The 21,480-nt window shown below is 45.6% G+C and overlaps 1 protein-coding gene across 1 annotated transcript; it reads left to right on the forward strand.

Annotated features, from left to right (window-relative positions):
- Positions 1-5,291: 5,291 nt before the first annotated feature.
- IRF8 (interferon regulatory factor 8) lies at positions 5,292-21,020 on the forward strand. The gene is made up of 9 exons (XM_066637294.1): positions 5,292-5,346; positions 8,997-9,171; positions 9,832-10,015; positions 12,280-12,368; positions 13,219-13,330; positions 14,306-14,353; positions 14,977-15,345; positions 16,630-16,745; positions 18,265-21,020. Exons 1-9 carry the CDS (start codon positions 5,339-5,341, stop codon positions 18,436-18,438), a joined length of 1,275 nt encoding a protein of 424 aa, XP_066493391.1. The 5' UTR covers positions 5,292-5,338; the 3' UTR covers positions 18,439-21,020.
- The last annotated feature ends 460 nt before the right edge of the window (positions 21,021-21,480 follow it).

Genomic DNA, 21,480 nt, shown 5'->3' on the forward strand with positions numbered 1-21,480 from the left:
AGATAACAAAACCCTCAGTTAGATGAACCCTCTGAGTGAATATTCCTAGTTTGCCTTTGTGTGTTTATGCTGAATTTATTTTCTACATTTGAATCCCACACTTCAATATAAAACCATTTCCAGAGTGACTCATAATAAAATCCAAGGCGGTTGCAGAAAAAGAAGAACAAAAACAAATAGCAGCAGAAAACAATTTCACCAGATATCAGACACCTGGGAAAAAGAAAATTCATCTGGTTCTGAAAAGGCAAGCATGTAGCTGGCAGGTGAGTCTCTCAAGATGCTAAGGCCCTCTTCCCCATCACCTCAGACAATGGAGGTATCCAGAAGAGGGCCTCTGAAGACCGCCTCAGTGTATGGATAGGCTGACACTGGAACTGGTGATCCTTTAGGTGTTTATGAAGTCTTATAGGTTTGGGGACTTGGAAATCTGCTAAAAATCAGTGAAGCTGGCTAAGCACTGGTGAGATGTGTTGCCAATGTTCACTACCATTAGCATCTGTGTTTTGAACCAACTGCAATTTCTGACCAGTCTTCAAAAGGCAGACTCTTGCTATCAGCTGGCACACAAGGGTCCCTGATGCTGTTAACTTGCTGAAGCTAAGCAGGTCTAGATCTGATCAGTACCTGGAAGGGTACCTAACTGTCTGGGAGTTCCATGTTGGAAGAAAGGTGAGATACGAATACATGTTTTATCCAAACTGGATTATATTTGTTGGTAAATTAAGGGCCCTTCCAACATACACAGATGAAACTTCTGGGTAAATATTTTCTGGGCCCGAAGGCAAGTCCCATAGGAATGTCAACTTGTGGGCTGAGGGTCACATTCTCAGTTTAATAAATGATTCAGGGGGCCTGCTTTTGTTTTCACTGAAAGAGAATACTCAATGGAGGGGAGACTTAGGGTATAATCCTAACCAACTTTCCAGCACTGAGGTAAGGGCAAGGCAACTCCAAGGTAAGGGAACAAATATTGCCTTACCTTGAGGAGGCCTCCATGACCCACCCCCCAACTGCAGGATGCAGCACACGCCCCATTGGCACAGCTATGCCAGTGCTGGAAAGTTGGTTAGGATTACATCCTTAAGAGTATGTTAACCTGGTCAGGTTCAATACTGCTAAAGCCGACAAGTCTTCAGGCCACAACTGGAGAAGTTCCACTTTCGTAAGTACCACTGAAGTCTCATGGCAAAGTATGACAAGGAGCTGCCTGCCTGAGGTTGAAACCAGATCAAGGGGTTCCCCCAATCACTCTCGGCTCCTGTGAAAGTCCCCTCTTGGCAGATTGAGCAGTCATACAAGGATACACCATTGTTCATGCATGATTGGAGGAGTTGGGTTCCCCCTTGTCAGTGATGTTGGGTACCTGGTTGGTGCCCGTGACAGTCACACAATCACCTTCCAGATGGCATTCCCAGTCACAAGGATGCCACTTGCTAGGGGAGGAGTAGTATTTTCCCCAGCAACAATCAGGGAGAGTTGCAAGATGTTTTGCACTGAAATCAGCTCTCCAACTCATCCTCTATATGAGTCTCCATCTAAGAACGGCTTTTCTGCAGTTTGAAATTCCTTTACTGTATCTCCTCAGCCTTTCAAAATGCCAGCCTCTTTCCCCATCCTCACCCCAAAGCAGGTAGAAGGCAATACCAACAACCTTCACTCTCTCTCCAGGGTGGCTGAGAGCTGGCATTGGGCCTGGGGCAAGCTGCCTGATTGGACCCCCCCTTCCTAAATGCATTGAGGTAATAGAAGTGCATGGTAAGTGGATTAAAGCTGTAGTGGAATTCTTGGAAAGGCTGAGACTGAGGTATCCAATTTTGTTTTGTAATACATTTGTTGTTTAGTGCATAGTTTGTTTTGTCATGACTCGGACCCCCTGGAAGCTCAGGCCCTGGGATTTTTGCCTCCCCTGCTGCCCCTCTCTTCCTCTCTGGGACAGCAACCTGAAATTAGTTGGAGAAACAACTGCAAATTCTGCTGTTAATCAAAATGGATTGGGGAGGAAGTTCAGCATATGCCCAGACAGAGCGTCTGGTTACGCTGTAAATGGCACAGGAAGCTGACAGTGGAACTTGTGCATTAGAAAGAAAGAAAAAAAGACGGTTTCTGGTAGGAATAGGAAGTTATAGAAGATATGTGGTATCTTTTTTTTAACCTAGTCCATCACCTTATGGTCAAAAGGAAAATGAGAAGGGAAAGTCAAAAAGGTACAATATCGGTGTACTCAGATGCAGCAAAAATAAAAACCCACTGCTGTTCTTTTCCATGGAGGAAAATGGAGGAAATTGGGGGTGATTATCCAAAACAGCTTCTCTGGTACAGTTCTCTTAGGACTCCTTGCTAGAACAGTCTTTCTAAGGCTCCCATCACAAATGCAGTTAACAGGAAAAAGTCCACTGAAAACAACAGGATTTTTAAAAGTCAATGTATTTGGTAGCAAGACACTAGCGAGCCATAAAAAATTCAACATTTAGATTTCCAGGACCTATGAGATAAGTGAACTGTAAGAAATCTTTAACTTCAAGGAAATATGAGACTCCCCCCACCCCCATGTTGTGATGACCTGGAAATATTTACTTCCTACTGAAGATATTTCTACAGCAAATGACTTGGAATGACCTCCTGATCTGGTAACAGTTCATAGATGTTACTATACTGGACCCAAGTAGAGAATTGCAAGAAGGAGTTTAGCCTGACATGAATTTAAATCATGATGATTCAACATTTGCAAAAGAGTGAAGAAAATTCTCAGGTCCCTATGAAGCAAACAAGGGCATACCTTCCACTGTGTTTGGAAAGACCCATGCTTTGTCAGGCACTTTATCATTCTAAGGGCACTTCATTAGACAGAGTGTTTATAAATAACCTGGGATAGCTGCAGCAATAACTACCACCCTTCTCTAGTATTCAGATGTAGTATTCATTGGCTAATGGCCCGATCCTATGCTGACTAGTGCTGGCAGAACTGGCATGTGCATGGTTGCAAATGTGCCATAAAGCACATTGCGGATGCCAGTGCCACCGCTGGAGAGATGTGTGCTGGCAGACCCCTTCCATAGCTGGAGCTGTGCCTGCCAACTGGGATAAGTGAACTGCCGGGAAGTGGGGGGAGGGCAGAATGGGGGCAGTTCAGGCCTGAGAGGGGGCGGGGACAGCCGCAGAGGCTACTGCCACATCCCATCCCCCCTTGAAGCCCCACACAGATCTTCTTGGTTCTGTGCCAGATAAGTAGCTAGCACAGATCCAGGTTGACCCATAGGGACTTCCTGGGCCTGACACAGGATTATGGTGTTGATGTTCCCTTACACCAAGGAGACCTCTGATTGTCTCCTTGGCCCCACTGCATAGCACAGTGGCCGTTTCTGTGCCGCTGTATTGCGGGATGGTAGCCTCCATAGCATTGGGCTCTTAGTTTCATTATTCACACACATCTGAGAGAGAGAAAGGTAATAACTAAGCCCCCTTCACTGGCTTGGCTGTTTGACTCTTCCTCTTCAGAATGACCTCCATCAGTTGCCATCCCACCTGGATGAATCCGAGGAAGAGATAGGACAGCTAAGCCCCCTCCACTGGCCTAACTGGTAGCAACCACCATTTGGCTCCTTTCCCAGAGCTCTCCAACTGTGGCAGAGCATCTGGTCATTATGCAACAGTTTTAAAGGGCTGGCACGGTCTTGAACACAGGCTTTGAGGGACCCGTGAGTAGGGCACTTTCAGAGAGGCCCCCTCCTCACTACCATTTTGGTGATCTGCTACTGATTTTCCTAACTACCAGCACTGTTTGTCTGTCCTCCCTTTCTGGGACAAGAGGGGAGCAAGTAGGTGACAAGTATGAGGAAGGAGGATGAGCAGTAGATCCAGGGGGCTTGCAATGGTGGCTCTCAGCAGTGGCACAGGCCTCCGTAAGTGCCCAAACATGCTGCCTCCTAATGATAGTCCTGAGTGGGTGCCATGGTCCACACAGGCTCCTCTCCCCTCCTCACTCCTCTGGTATCCTGCCCCTGAGATAGCGTGCTAGGTCACCGGGCACAGTCTGCAGGCACATAAGGCAGCCGCCCTGCTGAAGCTCAGCTGGTTTGGGTCTGGTCCCTGCTTGGGCGAGTAGCTGCCTGCCCACCTGTGCTGTAGAGTTCCATAATGCAGGGAGGTGGCAGCCAGATGCAAGTATCTTGAGGTCCTGTATGTGCTCCCTGAGGCACCTGGCGGCCGCTGTGAGATATAGGAAGCTGGACTAGATGGGCCCTGGGCCTGATCCAGCAGGGCTCCTCTTATGCTCTTGTGCTTATAAACCAAATAAGCTGCTGGAGGCTTTAATAAAAAGGCAGTCAAGAATTTACAATCTACAAAGGCAATTTACAAAGGCTGTCCACCCCAGCCTGCCAATTGCCCCCAGTGTGCACCAGAGGCTTCGAAAAGCTGCCCTCCCTTGCCTGAGAAAGGATACAGCCTCTGACCTCTCTCTCTGTCTCTCTCCTGCTGTAGAGAGTTTCGGGCAGACTCCCTCCCCTCGGGCAGGTGCCCGTCTATCAGCATCACCATCACCGTCACGAAACGCTGGGAAACTCCCAGCCTGGCAGCTCCACTCCAAGCGATCTGCTGCTGCCCGGCTCACTGGCTTGGACTGCCTGGAGGAAACAAGTCAAAACAAGCCCCCTTTTCTGCTCCGCCAGCTCGGGCATTGGATTCCGCCCTCCACTTCCAACCCTGGCCGGGCTTCCAGCTGCCCTGGGCGCGGGCAGGGCTCTGCTCTGTCGATCAATACTCTCTAGCCTCGAAGGCTGCTGAAGGGAGGGGGGAGGTGGGTGCGGTCACCTGGACGCCCCTCTGTGCCAACCCACAGTGAGGTGGGAGTTTAAGGTGGGTAGAGGGAGGTGAGGAAGCCTCGCAGACCAGCTGCGGACGGTCTTGCTCCCCAGGTCTGAAGATCAGGGCGCACCACCCGGGAGGCTACAGGAGCACCTCAAGATTCCCCCCCAGCTGACCCGGGCCGACCATGCGCAATTACGCGCCGAGCGAAAAAGGACCGATGGAACGCTGACCCGGGAATGGAACGCTGACCCGGGAATCTGGACCGGACCCCCACGTGCCGCTGCGCCTGATTTCTCGGAAGCGAAGGCAGTGAGAAGAAAGTTTCTTGCCCTGGCCCCTCCCCATTGGCCAGCTCGCCCCCGATCACCACTTGCTATTGGGTGGCCGCTCCCGCGGGGAGGCGACCGTAGACCCTCCCCGTTCTTATAGGTGCGCATGGACTGGTGCATTGGCAGAGCCTGCCTTTGCTCACCTCCCGTGACCCGGCGCCCAGTGCGGACAGCGATCTAGCCAGCCACAGCCCTGACAGATGTGGAGGTCAGTGTTCTCGCGTGTGCGTGCAGTAGCGTGTAGAGTCCCACTGGCTCTGACAGTGGACGTGCCTGGGTCCAGACTGATGCACCCCTGGGAGCTTTGTCTTGTTCTGGCAGGGTCTCTTGCGAAGGGAGGCTGCTGGCTCTTGTCCCAGGCTGTCCATCAGTTGCCCAGCCGAGCTCCTTTGGTCTTGCGAACCTTCTGCCTGGGGCTTTACTTTTGCAGCCTCCTCCTGATCGACTGCATCCTAGTAACAAAGACCAGGATTTGGGCTTCTGGGTTAGCCCTGAGGAATATGTGCAGCGCAGTTTAGGCTGCAATCCTAGCTCCACTTTCCTGGGAGTAAGCCCCATTGACTAGAATGGGACTTACTTCTGAGTAGACGTGCATAGTATTGGGCTCTTTACTCGTCTTCAGAAGGTGGTTGTAGTGCAAGGATTACCAGATTGTGGTGGTTGGACTGGTTTTTCCTCTGATAGACCAACATGACTTCCTGTCACTTTTTTTTTGTGCTCAGAAGGCAAGCAAGACTCTTCAGAAGCTGCTTAGGACTGCAGCCTTATTTGGGCTCCCTTTTCCTGTGTGTTTCTATCGTGCTGCTGGATTTGGAAGGAAATGGGGTTTTTAAAAAAGTGTTCTTGATCCTGGAAACCCGGGATGGATTTGCATCTCTTGTCTGCTGTAAGATCCAACTTCTAAAAACTTGTGACAGCCTCTTTCTGTATTAAGGCTATGCATGGCTGAGGGCACAATCCTAACCCACTTTCCAGCAGGGACAGTAAGGGCAATGCAGCTTTGAGGTAAGGGAACAAACATCCCCTTACTTTGAGGAGGCCTCAGTGACTGCTACCCCACTGCAGAATGCCCCCTAAGTCCCATTGGCACAGCTATAACTGTACTGGAAAGTTGGTTAGGTTTTGGACCTCATCCTCTCAGTGCTTACTCAGAAGTAAAACTCTTGGGTTCAGTGGGGTTTTACTCCCAGGTAAATTGCAGCCATGCCTCCTCATACTTGGGGCCCAGTCCTGTCCAGCTTTCCAGCGCTGATGCAGCTGTGCCAATGTGGTGTACACCACATCCTGCAGTGGGGGGGGGGGCACAGTCACAGAGGCATCCTCAAGGGAACAAATGTTCCCTTATCTCAGGGCTCAATTGCAGCTGTATCAGTGCTGAAAGTTGGAGAGGATTGGGTCTTTGGTGTATTTAATTGAAGGAAGCCTCATTGGGTTGGATGGGATTTAGTCTCAAGGAAGTGAGCAGAGGCTTTCAGACTTGGACTGTGTTAAAGGGAAGAAAGGAGACCAAAATTGTGGAAAAGTTGCAAATGTTTTGTCCCATAAAAGATGCTTTAGAAATCATGATTTTCCAATAAGAGTATTGTGTTACAACTGCTTGTTGTAACAGTTTTGTTGCATAGCTAACCTGATTTAAGAACAAAAGAGAAAGAGAGAAGGAGGAACTGCTTTTAATCTGACTTGGTTTAGTAACTACTGTGTAATAGGAGGACATAACTCTTTTTCAGGAAGAAATGACCAAAATTTCAAATTCTGAAATGACTGTTCTATGTGAGATTTCCATTTATAGTTTTTGCTTAACATTTCCACACTCATTCGTTAATCTTGAGTAGTCATCATTACACTTCAAAAGGTCCTGGACCACACATTTGTGCCGGGTTTTTATCCTCTGTAGGTGACTTTTCCAAAAAGTGTAGCATTCCCTTCTACCTTTTAACAAATGCAAGCAGCAGTAAGGAAATATCCATTTCTTGAGATACACTCAGTTTACTGCTTTTGATCTGTTGCAAGTCGCTTACTAGAGATTTTCCTCTCACCTATAGAATCCAGCAGCTAGTTGGGAAAGGCTGACCCTGACCCTGCTTTACCTTTTGGTCTCACTTTGAAATGAAACAAAACAAAATCCAACCTTTTCTTCTCTCTGTACTCTCTGATTTTGTATACCCACCTGTAGATTTTTCCCTGTGGAGCAGATAGCAGCTTTGGGGGAGAAATTTAGAAAATGGCATGCTGCTTTAAAAGGTCAGAGGTAGAACAGAGGTGCAATCCCTGGAAACTCCATTAAGGCTGGGAAAAATTCATTGCAAATCCCAGAGTGCAATTGCCCATCCATGGGGAAAAAATGAGATAGATGGATTTATTTTACAATGTAAACTGCTTTGTGAACTATTCTTGTAGAAAAGCGGTATATAAATATTGGCAAGACTTGGTATAAGGCAGCTTCAGATGTTCACCAAGATGCAGTTGCTGTCCAATTTGTTCTGCACTCAGAAGTTCCAAAAATGGATCTCGCAATGCCTTGTTCATGTGACCATTTCCTACATCTAGTGAACTGGACTCTGGCTATTACAGTGTATGCTGTAATAATCTGCTTGGTCTGTTGACTTTATGCCCTGCTTGTGAATTTCTCCCCAAATCTCCAACTGACCACTGTTGGAAATGATGCCAGACTAGATAAACTGTTGATTTAATCCAACAGGTTTTTCTGCTGTTCTTCTTACCCTCAAATTTGTCACAATACTCTTTGTTGGTGTCACTTTAACAACAACAACAACAACAGGTATTTATATACCGCCTTTCTTGGTCTTTATTCAAGACTTTATTCAAGGCGGTTTACATAGGCAGGCTTTATTAAATCCCTTATTAAATAGGGATTTTTACAATTTCAAAGAAGGTTCTTTCTTTCAAGAACGACTACATTCAAGGTGTTTCATTCCGATCTGGCTTCACATTCTGGCCTCCATCCTCCCACGCTCAGAGCAGATGGAATTGCTCGGCTTCAGCTTGTCAGCTGCTCCAAGGTCACACGGTGCCGGTGGCCTCGAACTGGCGACCTTGTGGATGTTATCTTCAGGTAGACGGAGGCTCTACCCTCTAGACCAGACCTCCTGCCCTTTCATCACTTTAAAGTGATGAATATAGCTACCATCCCTGAGACTTGTATATTTCTGTACAACATTTGTGCAAGGATGTTGGTGGTTGTCTCACAGCTGTGTAACTTCATTCCACTGAAGACCATTCCAAGTTTGAATCTGATGTTTTTCAGGAGTGTGGTGGAACCCTTTACTGCTTAGTGCTGAACTGGAATTAGACAAAAGAAGTTGAGCATAGACTTGAAAAATGGTTTTCTCAGTTTATTTTATATTCATGTTTTGCTCTTAAACTGTCATAAATTTGCCAAATGTCTCCAAAAGGGCAGGACAACCATTTTAATATATATAATTGTCAAATTTCAATAACCCTCCCTTCTTATTCTTCTGAGCTGCTGCTATCTTTGTGCTGTTATGGACTGCAATTCTAAGCACTTTTGCCTGGAAGTAAGCCCTGCTGAAATCAGTGGAACTTGATTCCAAGTAAATGTTCATGGGATGGATTTTTGCGGATAGCAGAGCAATGGTTCAACCGACAAGCTGATCTGGGAGAATCTTACAGTCATCTCTCAGGATTGACTGGGTCTTAGTTCTGTCTGTGTATGTATGTTTCAGATTTTGAATTCATTTTTGGTGCTCTTGATTTTTATGATGATCTTGTTGCTTTATAGTTTTGATGTTGTTGTTTTTAATGGTAGCCACTTTGGAAAGGTGGGGGGACACTTTAGCAACAGATTAAAACAACAGTTCTTCAAACTCTTCCATTCAGAATGTGCGACCGAAACAGTGGAAGGCGATTGAGGCAATGGCTAATCGAACAGATTGATAGTGGGATGTATCCTGGCCTGATCTGGGAGAATGAAGAGAAAACCATGTTCCGTATCCCATGGAAACATGCAGGCAAGCAGGATTACAACCAGGAGGTGGATGCCTCCATATTCAAGGTATGAATCAGAGCCAACTCCAGTTTGCTACCTGAATAGTCTTCTTTGTAGGTGGCACTTGTTGGTTGTATTATAGAAGATTCTGAAGGCCTTTGAGGCTTCCAAAGGTTTTGGAAGTGAGTTTTCACAATCAATAACCCACATGGATTTGTTCTCTATATAAAACAAATCACATAGTAGAAAAAGCCTCACTCTGTTTTGGGCTAGTTCAGTTTTACTGTTGGTCTTTTCATGTAGCTACACTGTATTCAATCCTTCTGTTGTTGGTTGTGTGTCTAAACTAAATGTAGTATGGGCCCATGGACCCACACTGGTTTTACACGGAGAATCACTTTCCTCCGTTTTGCATTTTGTTAATAAGTGCTGTTAAGGTGTGGATAATGATAGCAACATCTGATGACAGAAAAAAGCAGTACTGTGCAGCTTTGGTAAGAAAAACAGAGAGCACCCACATATTCCAGGCTGAATGTCCATTTGAACTTAAAAAATAGGGCCAAGACTATCTGAGGCTGGCTCTGAAATGTAAAAAGAAGCATAGGGTGTGTATGGATGAAAGTGAATATAGGAGTTACAAATTCCCATCAATGCACCCAAAGTTGTAGGGATGATCTTGTTAAAGTACCTCTGAGATTTTGAGAAACTGTTCTGCTTAAAATCCAGGCTTGGGCAGTGTTCAAGGGGAAGTTCAAAGAAGGTGACAAAGCTGAGCCAGCAACGTGGAAGACGAGGTTACGCTGTGCCTTGAACAAGAGCCCCGACTTTGAAGAGGTGACTGACAGGTCCCAGCTGGACATATCCGAGCCATACAAAGTCTACCGCATTGTTCCGGAGGAAGAACAGAAATGTAAGTTTGATGGACTTGAAGTTATGTGGTTGGCAGAATCCTAGAAGTAGGGAAATAGTTTTATTAAAGTCACTAAGAAAGATTTTGAGTTTTCTGGGGTGCTTCTTCAGGCTGACTGTTAAGAAAATAAGGAGATGGGTAATGGACAAAAAAGTTGCATCCAGATTGGAAAACTCAAACTTGCCAATTATCATGTGATTTGTTTAGTTAGTTCTAATGGAGGTACTGCCTTACTTCAGAAATAAAAAAAACTGTTACTCCTCAGCTATCCTATTGATGATTTGTGAGAGTATTGCAAAAAAAGGGAGTTAGCTTTCAATAGAGCCATTGTCAGAGATGAGACTGGACCCACATCAGGATATGCTTTCCACATGAATAATGCATCAATCTGATCCATCAATTTTCCAGTGCTGATGCAGCTGCAGCAATGCCAATAGGGGGGTACACTGCATCTTGCTGTGGGGGCGGCAGTCACAAAGACCTCCTCAATTGTTCCCTTACCTTGGGGTTACATTTTAGCTGCATCAGCACTGGAAAGTTAGATAGGACTGGGCCCTTGGGTGTGTTTTTAAACTCTGATGTGGAAGCTTGGAAAGTGCAAGAGCTGTGTAGCCAGGATGACATTGCACAATGAAGGGAAACGTCTGGAGAAATGGACAATCCTATGAGTTTCTCTCATGGAACAACTCTTGTGTAAAAACTGCATTTTTTCAAAAGGAGTTTTTGGTCAGCCTGCCTATGTAAACCACATTGAATCTACAAGTTTTGAGACTCAACTCTAACATCTTTATAAAGAAACTACCACTGTATCAGGCTTAATTCTTTAACCTCCATGTAAAAGTTCTGTGAGAAAGCTTCAGTACCTCCCCAAACAACACTTGGTTTTCAGGGGCCCCCAAACCGTCATGCAAGCAGCATCAACTCCCACCATACTCTTTGTTGACGTAAAATTGAGCTGTGTTTGTGGTTGCAGTAACAGAGCAGAGAACGGCTGTCTCTGAAATGTCCGGTATTAAATTAGCTGCGCTGTGTTTTATTTTTATCTGTGGTTTCTTTTTTGGTGTGGTGTCTTTTCAAGCATGCACAATTTAGTTATCAAGAAATCTCCTCTCAGCACCTTAGCATGTGCTGTTTATGTTCTCTGGTCTGAACTGCAGCCTGAGTTTCAAATTCTTCTTGGTCATACAAAAAGAAGTGGGTGTCGGGGTTGTGTATATCAGGGCTTTTTGCATTAAAAAAAATTCCAGATATGATGCTGTGCTTTTCTGTATTTCCTTTGCCAACCTGATGGTCCCAAAGCATGCAGTCAAACTATCCCAATCTATCAAGGATAGTTCTCTTTGTTCTGGTTCCTACCACTATAATACCTGTGGAACTGTATTCCATGTTGCCCATATTTTTGCCTTTTGGAAATGACTTGTTAAAGTTTTATTGGCAGGAGCTACTACTGTCATTCTTCAGGGTTCAGCTCCCTCCCCACAATCTCTGGATGTGTGGAATCAATACATCTTGTCTACAGTGCACATGTGGGTAAAAAACTACACATGAGCAGTAAGTCACTGCACCTACCATTCCATGCATTGCAAGTGTTGTGGTATTTTTTTGAACTACTGATAATATGCAGCAGGCCAGTTCTGTGGTTCTTCTCTATCTTTTGTGACAAGAACAAACAATTCCCTTGTTTTATGAAAAGCGTAGGACAGGCTGTTGTGGAGTGAACAATATAGCAGGTGGGGCAAAGGCTTCAGCTCAGTATCATCAAGTGGGGGTCTTGGTGGCGATCTTTGGTGTGAGGCTGTGATGAACATGCCTCTATTTTTCAAAAGAGCCTCTTCATCTGCAAAACTGGGGAGGTTATGCTCAGACCTGTTCTAAATTAACCAGCAGATGCCACAAAAAAAGTCCGGCACTCGTATGGCCTTCCAGTTGATGCATCCACATTCACACAGTAGGGCTTCTTCTTGGTCACAAGCTGCTTCATCTCTTTTTCACACACTCCTCCAGAAAGAGTGCACAAGTTTTCTGCTCACTCCTTCATTTTATCCTCGCTGCTGCAGCCCGTTGGATGTTGCTGAGGCTGAGAGATGGTGGCAGGCTGCAGCTCTCCCAGTAGGCATGGGGACTGAGTGGGATTCTAACCTTTACATAACATTAGTTTCTCTCTAATGCTGCTGGCCTCTCTTGTTCAAGGCATTCAAGACATAAGCCAGGCCCATGTACCTTGCTGCAGGTAGTAATGGCATCTCGGTTGTGTCTCATTCCAGGCAAAATGGGGATGGGGAACGGATGCAGCTTGAGCGAAGTCAAAGACATGGACTGTGGCCCTTCTGCAATGGATGATCTGATAAAAGAGGTAGCTCACCATGATTTTTGCAATGCTGGAGCATCACTTAAAAAACTGTATGTGTTTCAGTATATAAGCCTAAATTCAATTGCACATGTGCAGGATATATGGATGAGTAGGGTACAGAGATGCAGAACCTTTTTGAGATCTGGAGTCTTTTTCTCTGTTTAGCTTGCAAGCAGATCATGTTTTCACAGAGCTCAAAATACAGTTTGCTGCGGGGTGGAAGGGGGGAATCATAGTTATTATAAAGTTTGTTCTTAATGTTGTTGTTTCCTTATTGCCTCAGCAATAAGGAAGTGCATTGAGCATGTGGGAAAGGGTGCTATGTCTGCTACATATTATTAGTATTATCTAAATCGGTGTTTCTTATACCACTGGTGGTACTTGAGGTGGTGTCTGGTGGTACTCACAGAACCCCCAGACCTCCACCATCTGGCAGCAAGACCAGCAGTGCAATATGGTAAGTAGCATTAGGAGGCTCAGCTCAGTGGACAGAGCTCCAGCATGTGCTTTGTGCACTTGAAAAAGCCCTCTCATTTGCCCTGAGCCTATCACTGCTGTTTGCCATGTTGAATCTGGCTTCCCAATCCGGAAGTAACTGCCAATGACATAATCACCAGTTACTTCCAGTGGTACTTCCGATAGGTGGACCATGTGAAGTGGTATGACAGGGGACAAACATTGAGAAACAATGATGTAAATTAATAATAATCTCCTTGTGATCAGATGATCTCCTAGTTATATGAAGCAGTGTAATAACTTTCGGGCTTATAACAGCTTTCAGCCTTTGGGCCTGTACCATGTTAGCCTTGCTGTCTCAACAGTTAGACTTTCTCTTCTTTCACAAACTCCCCAGTCTCCCTCAGTGGATGAATATCTTGGCACAATAAAAAGAAGCCCTTCCCCACCCCAGGAGACCTGCAGAAATGCACCAGTACCAGATTGGTGGACTCATCAATCAAACCAAGGTGAGAAACTGTTTATGTGCTTAGGAAGAAGGTCTAGCGAGGATAGAGTGACTTCAGCCTGCCAGGAGAATTCCATGGCAGCTCCATTGGGGCTATTGTTTATGTTTTGTATGAAGAAGGTTCCAGATTAAGTCCCTGGCATCTTTTAAATAAAAAGATTCCAGGTTGCAGATACAGTTGGACCTCGGTATCCATGGGGGGATCCATTCCCAGACCCCCCCCCCCAGATACCAATACCCATGAATAATGAAATCTGCAGGTTGGCCTTCCCTATACCTCCCAGACATGACAAGAAGAGTCTTCTGGTAGTGTCTGGGAGGCCTTCTGAGGTGCAGAGAGGCCACAATCTCTAGAGAGTTTTTACCAGCCAAAGTGGACAATGCTAGACTTGAGGGATCCATTATTTATTTTGGAATAAAAAAACAGAGTTAGCTGCTGCAATGGCTTTCCATCTCTGATAGATATGTCACAAGAGATATGAATAGATGGAAAGTAAGGAAGTGAAAAACCAGCAAATTTCCAGAATTCAGGTCCCTTCATTTATGGGGATTTACTTTGGCATAGGAAGGCGGGATATAAATTTTTCAAATAAAATAAATAAATGGTGGAGGATGGGCTGGGTTGGGCTCTATAATGGAGCCATATTCTATGATGCCACAGGCCTTCTGAGTAATAGCCAGGGATATTATGGAGTATAGATGGGGGGCAGGAAGGACTATACAGGGTGGCAGTGCTTTGCATGCATAAACCCTAGCTAAGGCGTTTAGGAGTGTGAAACATCTATCTTGGCTGCTGAACCAGTCAGATGGTGTTGTTGGCCAGCTCTCTGATTCATCAATTCTTCGGCTTCCAGCAAGGTATTTAAACAGTGTGGAAGATGTGACAATAATGACGGGAGAAAACTTGAGAGTTCAGAGATGTGAGATGTATTCATTGCATACAGGAATATAAATGTCTTTTCTTTTTAATTTATAGCTCTGTCCCTGATGAGTGGGTTCTCAGGATACGAGCCACTTCATTCAGGTATGGTAAACCTAAAGCTTCCTGTCTCCTACAACAGCCAATGCAGTTAGGCTTGGTTTTATTGCATTTCCTTTGCAATCTGTCAAATAGTTTTGTTTCATTCCATTGATATGCCAAAAAAATACCAGAAATCCTTGGTCTTTCTGAATAAAACAAACTTGGATCATTAACTTGGCCATCTGTAATTCGGTGTATTCCCAAATGAACAGTGCAATTATTTATTTAAAAAAAGTTTAATGTTATACATGTAAAAAAAGTTATGCATGTCTAAGAAGTAGAGGTATTATAGGATTGCAACCTAAGGGCCCAATGCTGTCCAACTTTCCAGCACTGGGGCAGCCTTGAGGTAAGGGAGCAAAAGTTCCCTTACTTTGAGGAAGTTTTCTTGACTGCAGTGAGCACTCCATTGGTTCAGCTGGAAAGTTGGATAGGATTGGGCCCTTAGTTGCATGTCTTGGTGTCCTTCAATAGTTTAAATCTTTGCTCCCAGAATTTCTGGTTCCTTGTTGCCCGCTGCCACCCTGTCATCCCCCCTTCAAGATGGTTTTGCATCTACCTACATTTAGGTGAAAAAGAAACTGTCCACACTTTCTTGATGGCCCACACCGCAATTGCTTTTGCAGGGTATTCCCAGATGGTGATCAACTTCTATTATGGAGGGAAGCTGGTGGGAACCACCACCACCTCTCGTCCTGAAGGCTGCCGGATCTCCCTTGGGGAATCTCCTTATGCCCTGGAGAGCTTGGAACATGTGCGCTTTCCCTCAGCGGACACAATCCCAAACGAGCGCCAGAGGCACATAACCAAGAAGCTCTTTGGCCACCTGGAGCGGGGTGTACTCCTGCACTGCAACAAGCAAGGCATTTTCATCAAGAGGCTGAGCCAGGGTCGGGTCTTCTGGAGCGGGAACACCATGCTCTACAAGGACAGGCCCAACAAGCTTGACAGAGACGAGGTGGTCAAGATCTTTGACACAGCCTACTTCCTCAGAGGTTTGCAACACATTTTGATGCTTCTCTGCTTTCCTTGTGTGCTCCTCTTCTTTTGATTTGCTTTGGCCTGTGTGCATTCCTATGATTTAAAAAATAAGGTCAAAATGCAAATGTTGTGGTAAGGCAGTGCCGGAGAGGTGGAATTCCACAACTTCTGTCAATCCTGTGTATCATAGGGCGAAATCCAGCCCTTGACTTGAGCTGGTGCAAGTCCCTTGTGCTAGTCCAGGAGGGTTGTAAAAGTGCCTTAAGGCACGTTTGCACCTCCTTGGAAGGAAGCTGGGCCAGTGCTCAGAGAAGCGCTGGCCTGCGGAGGCTGAAGCAAGCCTCTGTGCCAGCTTCCTCCGTGCACCTTGCGTCGGCCTGGCTGGGCCGATGCAAGGCTCTGAGGTAGGTGGGGGGGAGGAGGCAGGAGGGAGGTGTTCCTGGATAGGGGGAGGGTGGGTGGTGGGCGGCCCTGGGGGCAGGCTGGCAGGGAGTGGGAGGCAGGGTTGGGATCCGGCAGTTATGCTGGATCCCAACCCCCATTCCTGGGGAGAATGGAGCGGCTCAAGAGGTGGTGCAAGTCCGAGGAGACAGAGGAGACCCATGGGGAAAGTGCTTTTGGTTCCTATCCTGCACTGGATACAGCGCAAGCCTCCTGGCTTGCCTGTTCCAGCGCAGTATAGAATTGCGCCCATAATTGCTTATTACAATTTCTGCTACTTGAGAGAGGGCTAACGAGGGATGAAGCTCCACCCTTCAGAGTTGGAACAGCCAGAAACGTTTATCTTTTTTTAAACTGAAAAGCCGAGATTCACAGCCTGCTAAGTTTGTGGGCTGGTGGTGATACTTGCAGGTGCTTTTTGTATTGCAGAATATGCAGTCCTGATTGTTTGCTGGCATTAATTGAGTTCCACCATCACAATTCTGGACAAATTTTCCCAGGGCTGAAGTCATAAAAGTAAAAAATGCCTTTATTTTGTTGGAAGGTGTGAGCAGACAAACAACCCAAGATTAAGCCATTTCTGCCCAACGTTGCGTATATGCAACAGGGACCAAACGTGTACATTTGTGGGCTGGGCAGAAAAGTACTGGCTCCACCTACTGCTGGAACTAGCTCTTTGCATGTTGCATTATTTTTGCAATTACACTTGCAAGTGTGGAGTTCCCTTATTGTGATTTGTCATTCTAGGAACCTCAGATTCCATTTTGTTACAGCCCCAGATGGCTGTCAAGCTCACAGATATATGGAAGGGAGACTGACCACTGACTAATTCAGTATATGCCATGTTGTTCTCGTAGAGCTTCAGCAATATTACAACAACCAAGGCCGCTTCCCAAACAGCAAAGTCTTTCTCTGCTTTGGGGAGGAGTTTCCAGATGCTGTCTCCTCACGCTTCAAGCTGATCCTTGTGGAAGTGAGTAATGCAGTCTCAGCTATTTATGCTACGTATTTCTCCCCACTGTGCTTGATTTTCCTCTGACTTGACTGCCCTCATCTATAGTCTGTGCAAGAGGATTCTGTGATTTCCCAAAGATAAAGCCACAGTTGCTCTTTCTTTCATGCTCCCAAGTTGCATTGGCTGTGAATGTGGCACAAGTCTCAGCCTGTATTTAAAACAATACAGAACACCTAAGTTGCTAGTTCTCTTGTTTAGCCAAAAACATATGAGGCAGTTAAAAATGTACTTCATGCTCAAAATCAAGCTAGCATTCTAGCTAGTGATGTTGTAAAGGATTTGTCTTCTCCCATATTTGATTGGACAGTAAGTCTCATGGGTTTGTTTTTTGTTCTCTTTTCTGACTTGTGGCCTGGCTCACTCGTAGCTCTGTAGCCACCATGCCCTGCACTGCAGCTCATTTGCTCAGCATTTTATTGGGTAATTTGTGGCATACTCTGCACTGTGCAGGGAACACAGAAGTGACAAGTTTCCTGTCACAAGGGCCTGGAGTCTACATGCAAGGCAAGAGGGAAAGAGGGCTGCTAATGACAATCAGTCATGGGGCTGGTGAAGAGGTAGCTGGAGGGCATAGGAGCAGGTGGCCAGGCCATTTCATCAAAAGCTGTCTTCAAGAATGGTGGCTTCTGGGATGTGTAGTTGGCAGTGGGGGGTGTCCTGGGAAGTGGATTATGGGCAGGGCTGGACTGGATCCTGCTCCGGTCCCTTGTCAACTCCTTGATGCCTGTTTGCCCTTCATTCATTGATTGCCAGCAATGGATGGGCTGCTTCCATCAGAGACGTGTGGTCAGGGGAGGCAGAGCCTGTCTTGTCCTGCTCCAGTGAAAATGGCTCAGAGCCTTGCACGCCTCCAATGAAAAAAGCCTAACATTCAGGGAGAGACTAGACCTATGGCAGTGACAGTTCAGCCTCTGCTGTGATGGTGCTGGGGTGGCCCCTCCCCCGAATGCCTTGCAGTGATGTTGTCATATCAGCATCATACTTCTGGGTCTGCCTTCCCAGCCTTGAACCCCACCACACATCACTGGTTTCCATGGGCTGTATCCCACAGATTCTCTGTATCCTTCTGCCCTCTCCACCAGCGCCTCCCCAATATATTGTATGCTGCTTTGGGAGCCTATTGTGCCCGAGAAGCAAGGAATAAAAGACGAAAACTTTTAAAAACAGTATTGGCTGTTATGGCTCATAGAGGCTGAGTTGTGAACTGGGAAGTCCCTGGTTTAAATTTCACTTCTACTATGAACTCAGTGGGTCTTCAGCAAGCTGCTCTTCTCCTGGCCTCTGCAATGGGGGGAGAATATGCCCAACTAGCCTGGCAGGACTCTTGCAGCATTACTGAAACAGTTTGCTTGAGGCATTTTAAACACTGACGTTTCTGTGTTGATGTATCACTCTTTTTCATTATGCATTTAAAAGTTCCACATCATTAGAATGCCACTGATTGAAGCAAAACTCTCTGGTCGTCTTCCACCTGTAGGTTGAGCAGCTAAGCATTCGGCACTTAGTGGAGGAAGCTGGGAAGAACAACAGCAGTCCCCCAGTGTTCACGGTAGAGGACACCCATTACGACCAGATGTACCGACACTTCCAAGATTCTTGTGGGCCTCACCAAAGACCGATTTTCAGAGAAAACCAACAGATCACTGTTTGAGACTCCCTGTACTATAACTTACAAAAATAGATCCAACTTGAATTTTTTTTTTTTTATCATCACCCACAGAATTCCCATTGGGCAAAAACCATTTTGGCCTGTAGATATGCAAAAATGTTATATATATTGGTTTGTTTCCCCATTCAGAATTTGAAACAAAAGGTATCAGTTCAATCTGACTTTGGGCTTAACAACACTACAGCAAACACCAAAATAACTTTAAATCTGTTATAATTGCCTAGGTTAAAAAATAAATGGGGGGGGGGGGAGTGGCTCCTGTTCAGCAAATCTGATCCATGCAAGTGATGCAACCCTCATGGTGACCCCCCCCCCAGCACAGCAGGAACTCGTAAGACTAGTGTGGCTGGTATAGCTAGAGAAAAGATGGCTCAAGCCCCCAGCAGCATGATGGCATCAGTTTTGCTATGGCTTTCTGCAATTATGAGTTTATGGGGGAAACTCCACAATGAATTTGCCCCAAGTGATATACTTTTTGTGTTGACTGGTACTGCTCCTGTGGTTGGGGCTGAGCATGTGTCCTTGGTATATCTGACACTTCAGAGCTCATAAGATGTTCCTAAGTTGCTTTGACCACAGTTAAGGTCTTGGGAGTTTTGCAAGATGTAGCTCCCCTGTATGTGCATCCAAGGGACTGGTGCACACATGCCTGTAAAAGCCCTTGATTTCTGTCCACTTGGTGATTGGCAGCTGACATTTGAACTGACTTCTCACAGCTGTGAGTCTGAGATAGTGCTGTACCTGCAAGTCGTCCATTGGTGACAGTCATCAAGTGAGTACGCATGTATGAACAAGCCCCAACAGTGTTTACTGCACTCAGACCTAAGAAGTGACTTCATTCGGTGTGGGTGAAAACTCTGTGAGGACTTTGATGGCTTAATGATTTCCAACACCATTAAGAAACCACCTTTAGGTTGCAATTGTGAGCACACTTTCCTTGGAGTAATCTCCATTGAACAAAATAGGATTTCCTTCCAAGTAAGTATGAATAGAATTGTGCTGTTAGATATATTTGCAGTAAGGTTTTATTTACTTTTTGTTGAAGTGTATTTTTTTTTGTTTTTTTTAAATCTCACCAAAGTTGTAAGTTGATGTACTAAGTTTGAAAACTAACCTTGGAGTTGTGGCTATATGGAACTGCCTTCTCTCTTTTGACTAGCAGTAGCTCCCCAAGGTGAGCTATGACAATTCCAGGGACTGGAAAATGAACTGGGACATTTTACATGCAAAGCATGTGCTCTGCCAAATCTCTACTGTGGCTACCCCTCCTAAGAAGCTGCTTTTTATGCTGGGTCAGGAGGACTACTCTCATCTGTAGCAGGTCTCTAAAGTCTTGGGCAGGAGGTCATTCCCAACCCTGCTACCTGCACACATCTCTCAGTTGAAAATGCCAGAGAGTGAATCGGGGCCTTCTGCATGCAAATATGTGTTCTACCATTGAGTTATGGACCCTGCTTGTTCCTTGGTTTGTTTGTTTTTCATATCATGAATTGTAGTTATTTCTTAAGCTATGTTAACCAGGAAGGTTTTTTCTCAGTAAACAAAAATGTTTTAATGTGAAAATAAGAACCAGTTTGCTTGAAAAGATTATTAGCTTCTCTGTCTCCAGTATACTGGCTCCAGCAGGGGCAACAAGTGAATGCTAAAGGGGCATAACAGAAATGCTGCACTCCATTTTTGTCTCTCTTCCATTCAGGCAAAGTTCAGGAGAAAGATGCTCAATGTTTGTTCTGTGTTAATAGCAGAGACTCCATCTAATGATCCCCTTATTGGTAGGGGGCCTGAGTGCACAAAGAGTTCTCCACCTCAGCGGAGGGAGCAGTTCCATGAGTGCAAATGGATGCACACAAGCTACCCCCTGTGTGTGTGTGTGTGTGTGTGTGTGTGTGTGTGTGTGTGTGTGTGGTGATTTGTTTTATGCCTGGGTTGTACCGTGTACAGAACTGCTAAATTACCTCTTGGAAACACTGGAGATACATCAGGGATCAAGAGGCAGCAACAACTAGAGACAATTTGCAGGGAATACCCAAGTATCAGCCAGGAAGAAGGAGCCAAGACCCATTTCCCATGTTAAATGAGGAGAAGGAATATTCAGGTGATCTCAAGATGAAAAGTTATTTACTTAAAATGCTGTAAGATCACAGTGGCTAAGAGATGAGGAGCATGTGTGTTAGATCTAGCAACCGACAAGCTCAGTGTGTGATCAGGTTGGGAGTGCATATAAGCTATTGCTCATACAGACCCAGTCTGCTTTTGTGTGTCTGTGTGCATGCGCGAATGTACAAGCAGTAGTGCAGATTCATTCATTGTAGGGCATTATGTGGCTGGCAGCTGAAAGGCAAACCATTGCTTTGATCCAATACCTCCTTGCACACATCATAGTTCTGATGCAAGTGCAATTTTCTTCTCTTTAATCAGGAGGGCTGTGTCTAGTATGTGCATGTAGACGTGAACAGGAAATTGCTCCTTTTGCTCAGGAATTGCTCTTTACACATGGGCGTGCGCATCAAGCTCTGGATAAGGCTGAATGTGTGCTCCTCTTATAGGCTAACTACTGTATTTATTTTAACTGCTTGTTTAAAATGTTTTGTAATTGTTTACCAAATGCATTTTCCAATAAATATCTATCTTTTCTATCTCTTGTCTTCAACTCTTCACGGGAAAATAAATGTGGTTTCACTCAAGTTTAAAGATGCTTCAGACATCACGTTTGCCTGAGGAAATGGTTTCATGTACTTGTGCTTGGCTACAGTAAGGTATTATGGGGACAAAGAGGTTGAGTTAAAGTTATTGCATTATAGAACATTATCGTAGACATAAGAACAGCCCCACTGGATCAGGCCATAGGCCCATCTAGTCCAACTTCCTGTATCTCACAGCAGCCCACCAAATGCCCCAGGGAGCACACCAGATAACAAGAGACCTGCATCCTGGTGCCCTCCCTTGCATCTGGCATTCTGACAGCCCATTTCTAAAATCAGGAGGTTGCACATATGCATCATGGCTTGTAACCCGTAATGGATT

The sequence above is a fragment of the Tiliqua scincoides genome, chromosome 9, assembly GCF_035046505.1.
Source record: "Tiliqua scincoides isolate rTilSci1 chromosome 9, rTilSci1.hap2, whole genome shotgun sequence".
NCBI classification, from domain to species: Eukaryota; Metazoa; Chordata; class Lepidosauria; order Squamata; family Scincidae; genus Tiliqua; species Tiliqua scincoides.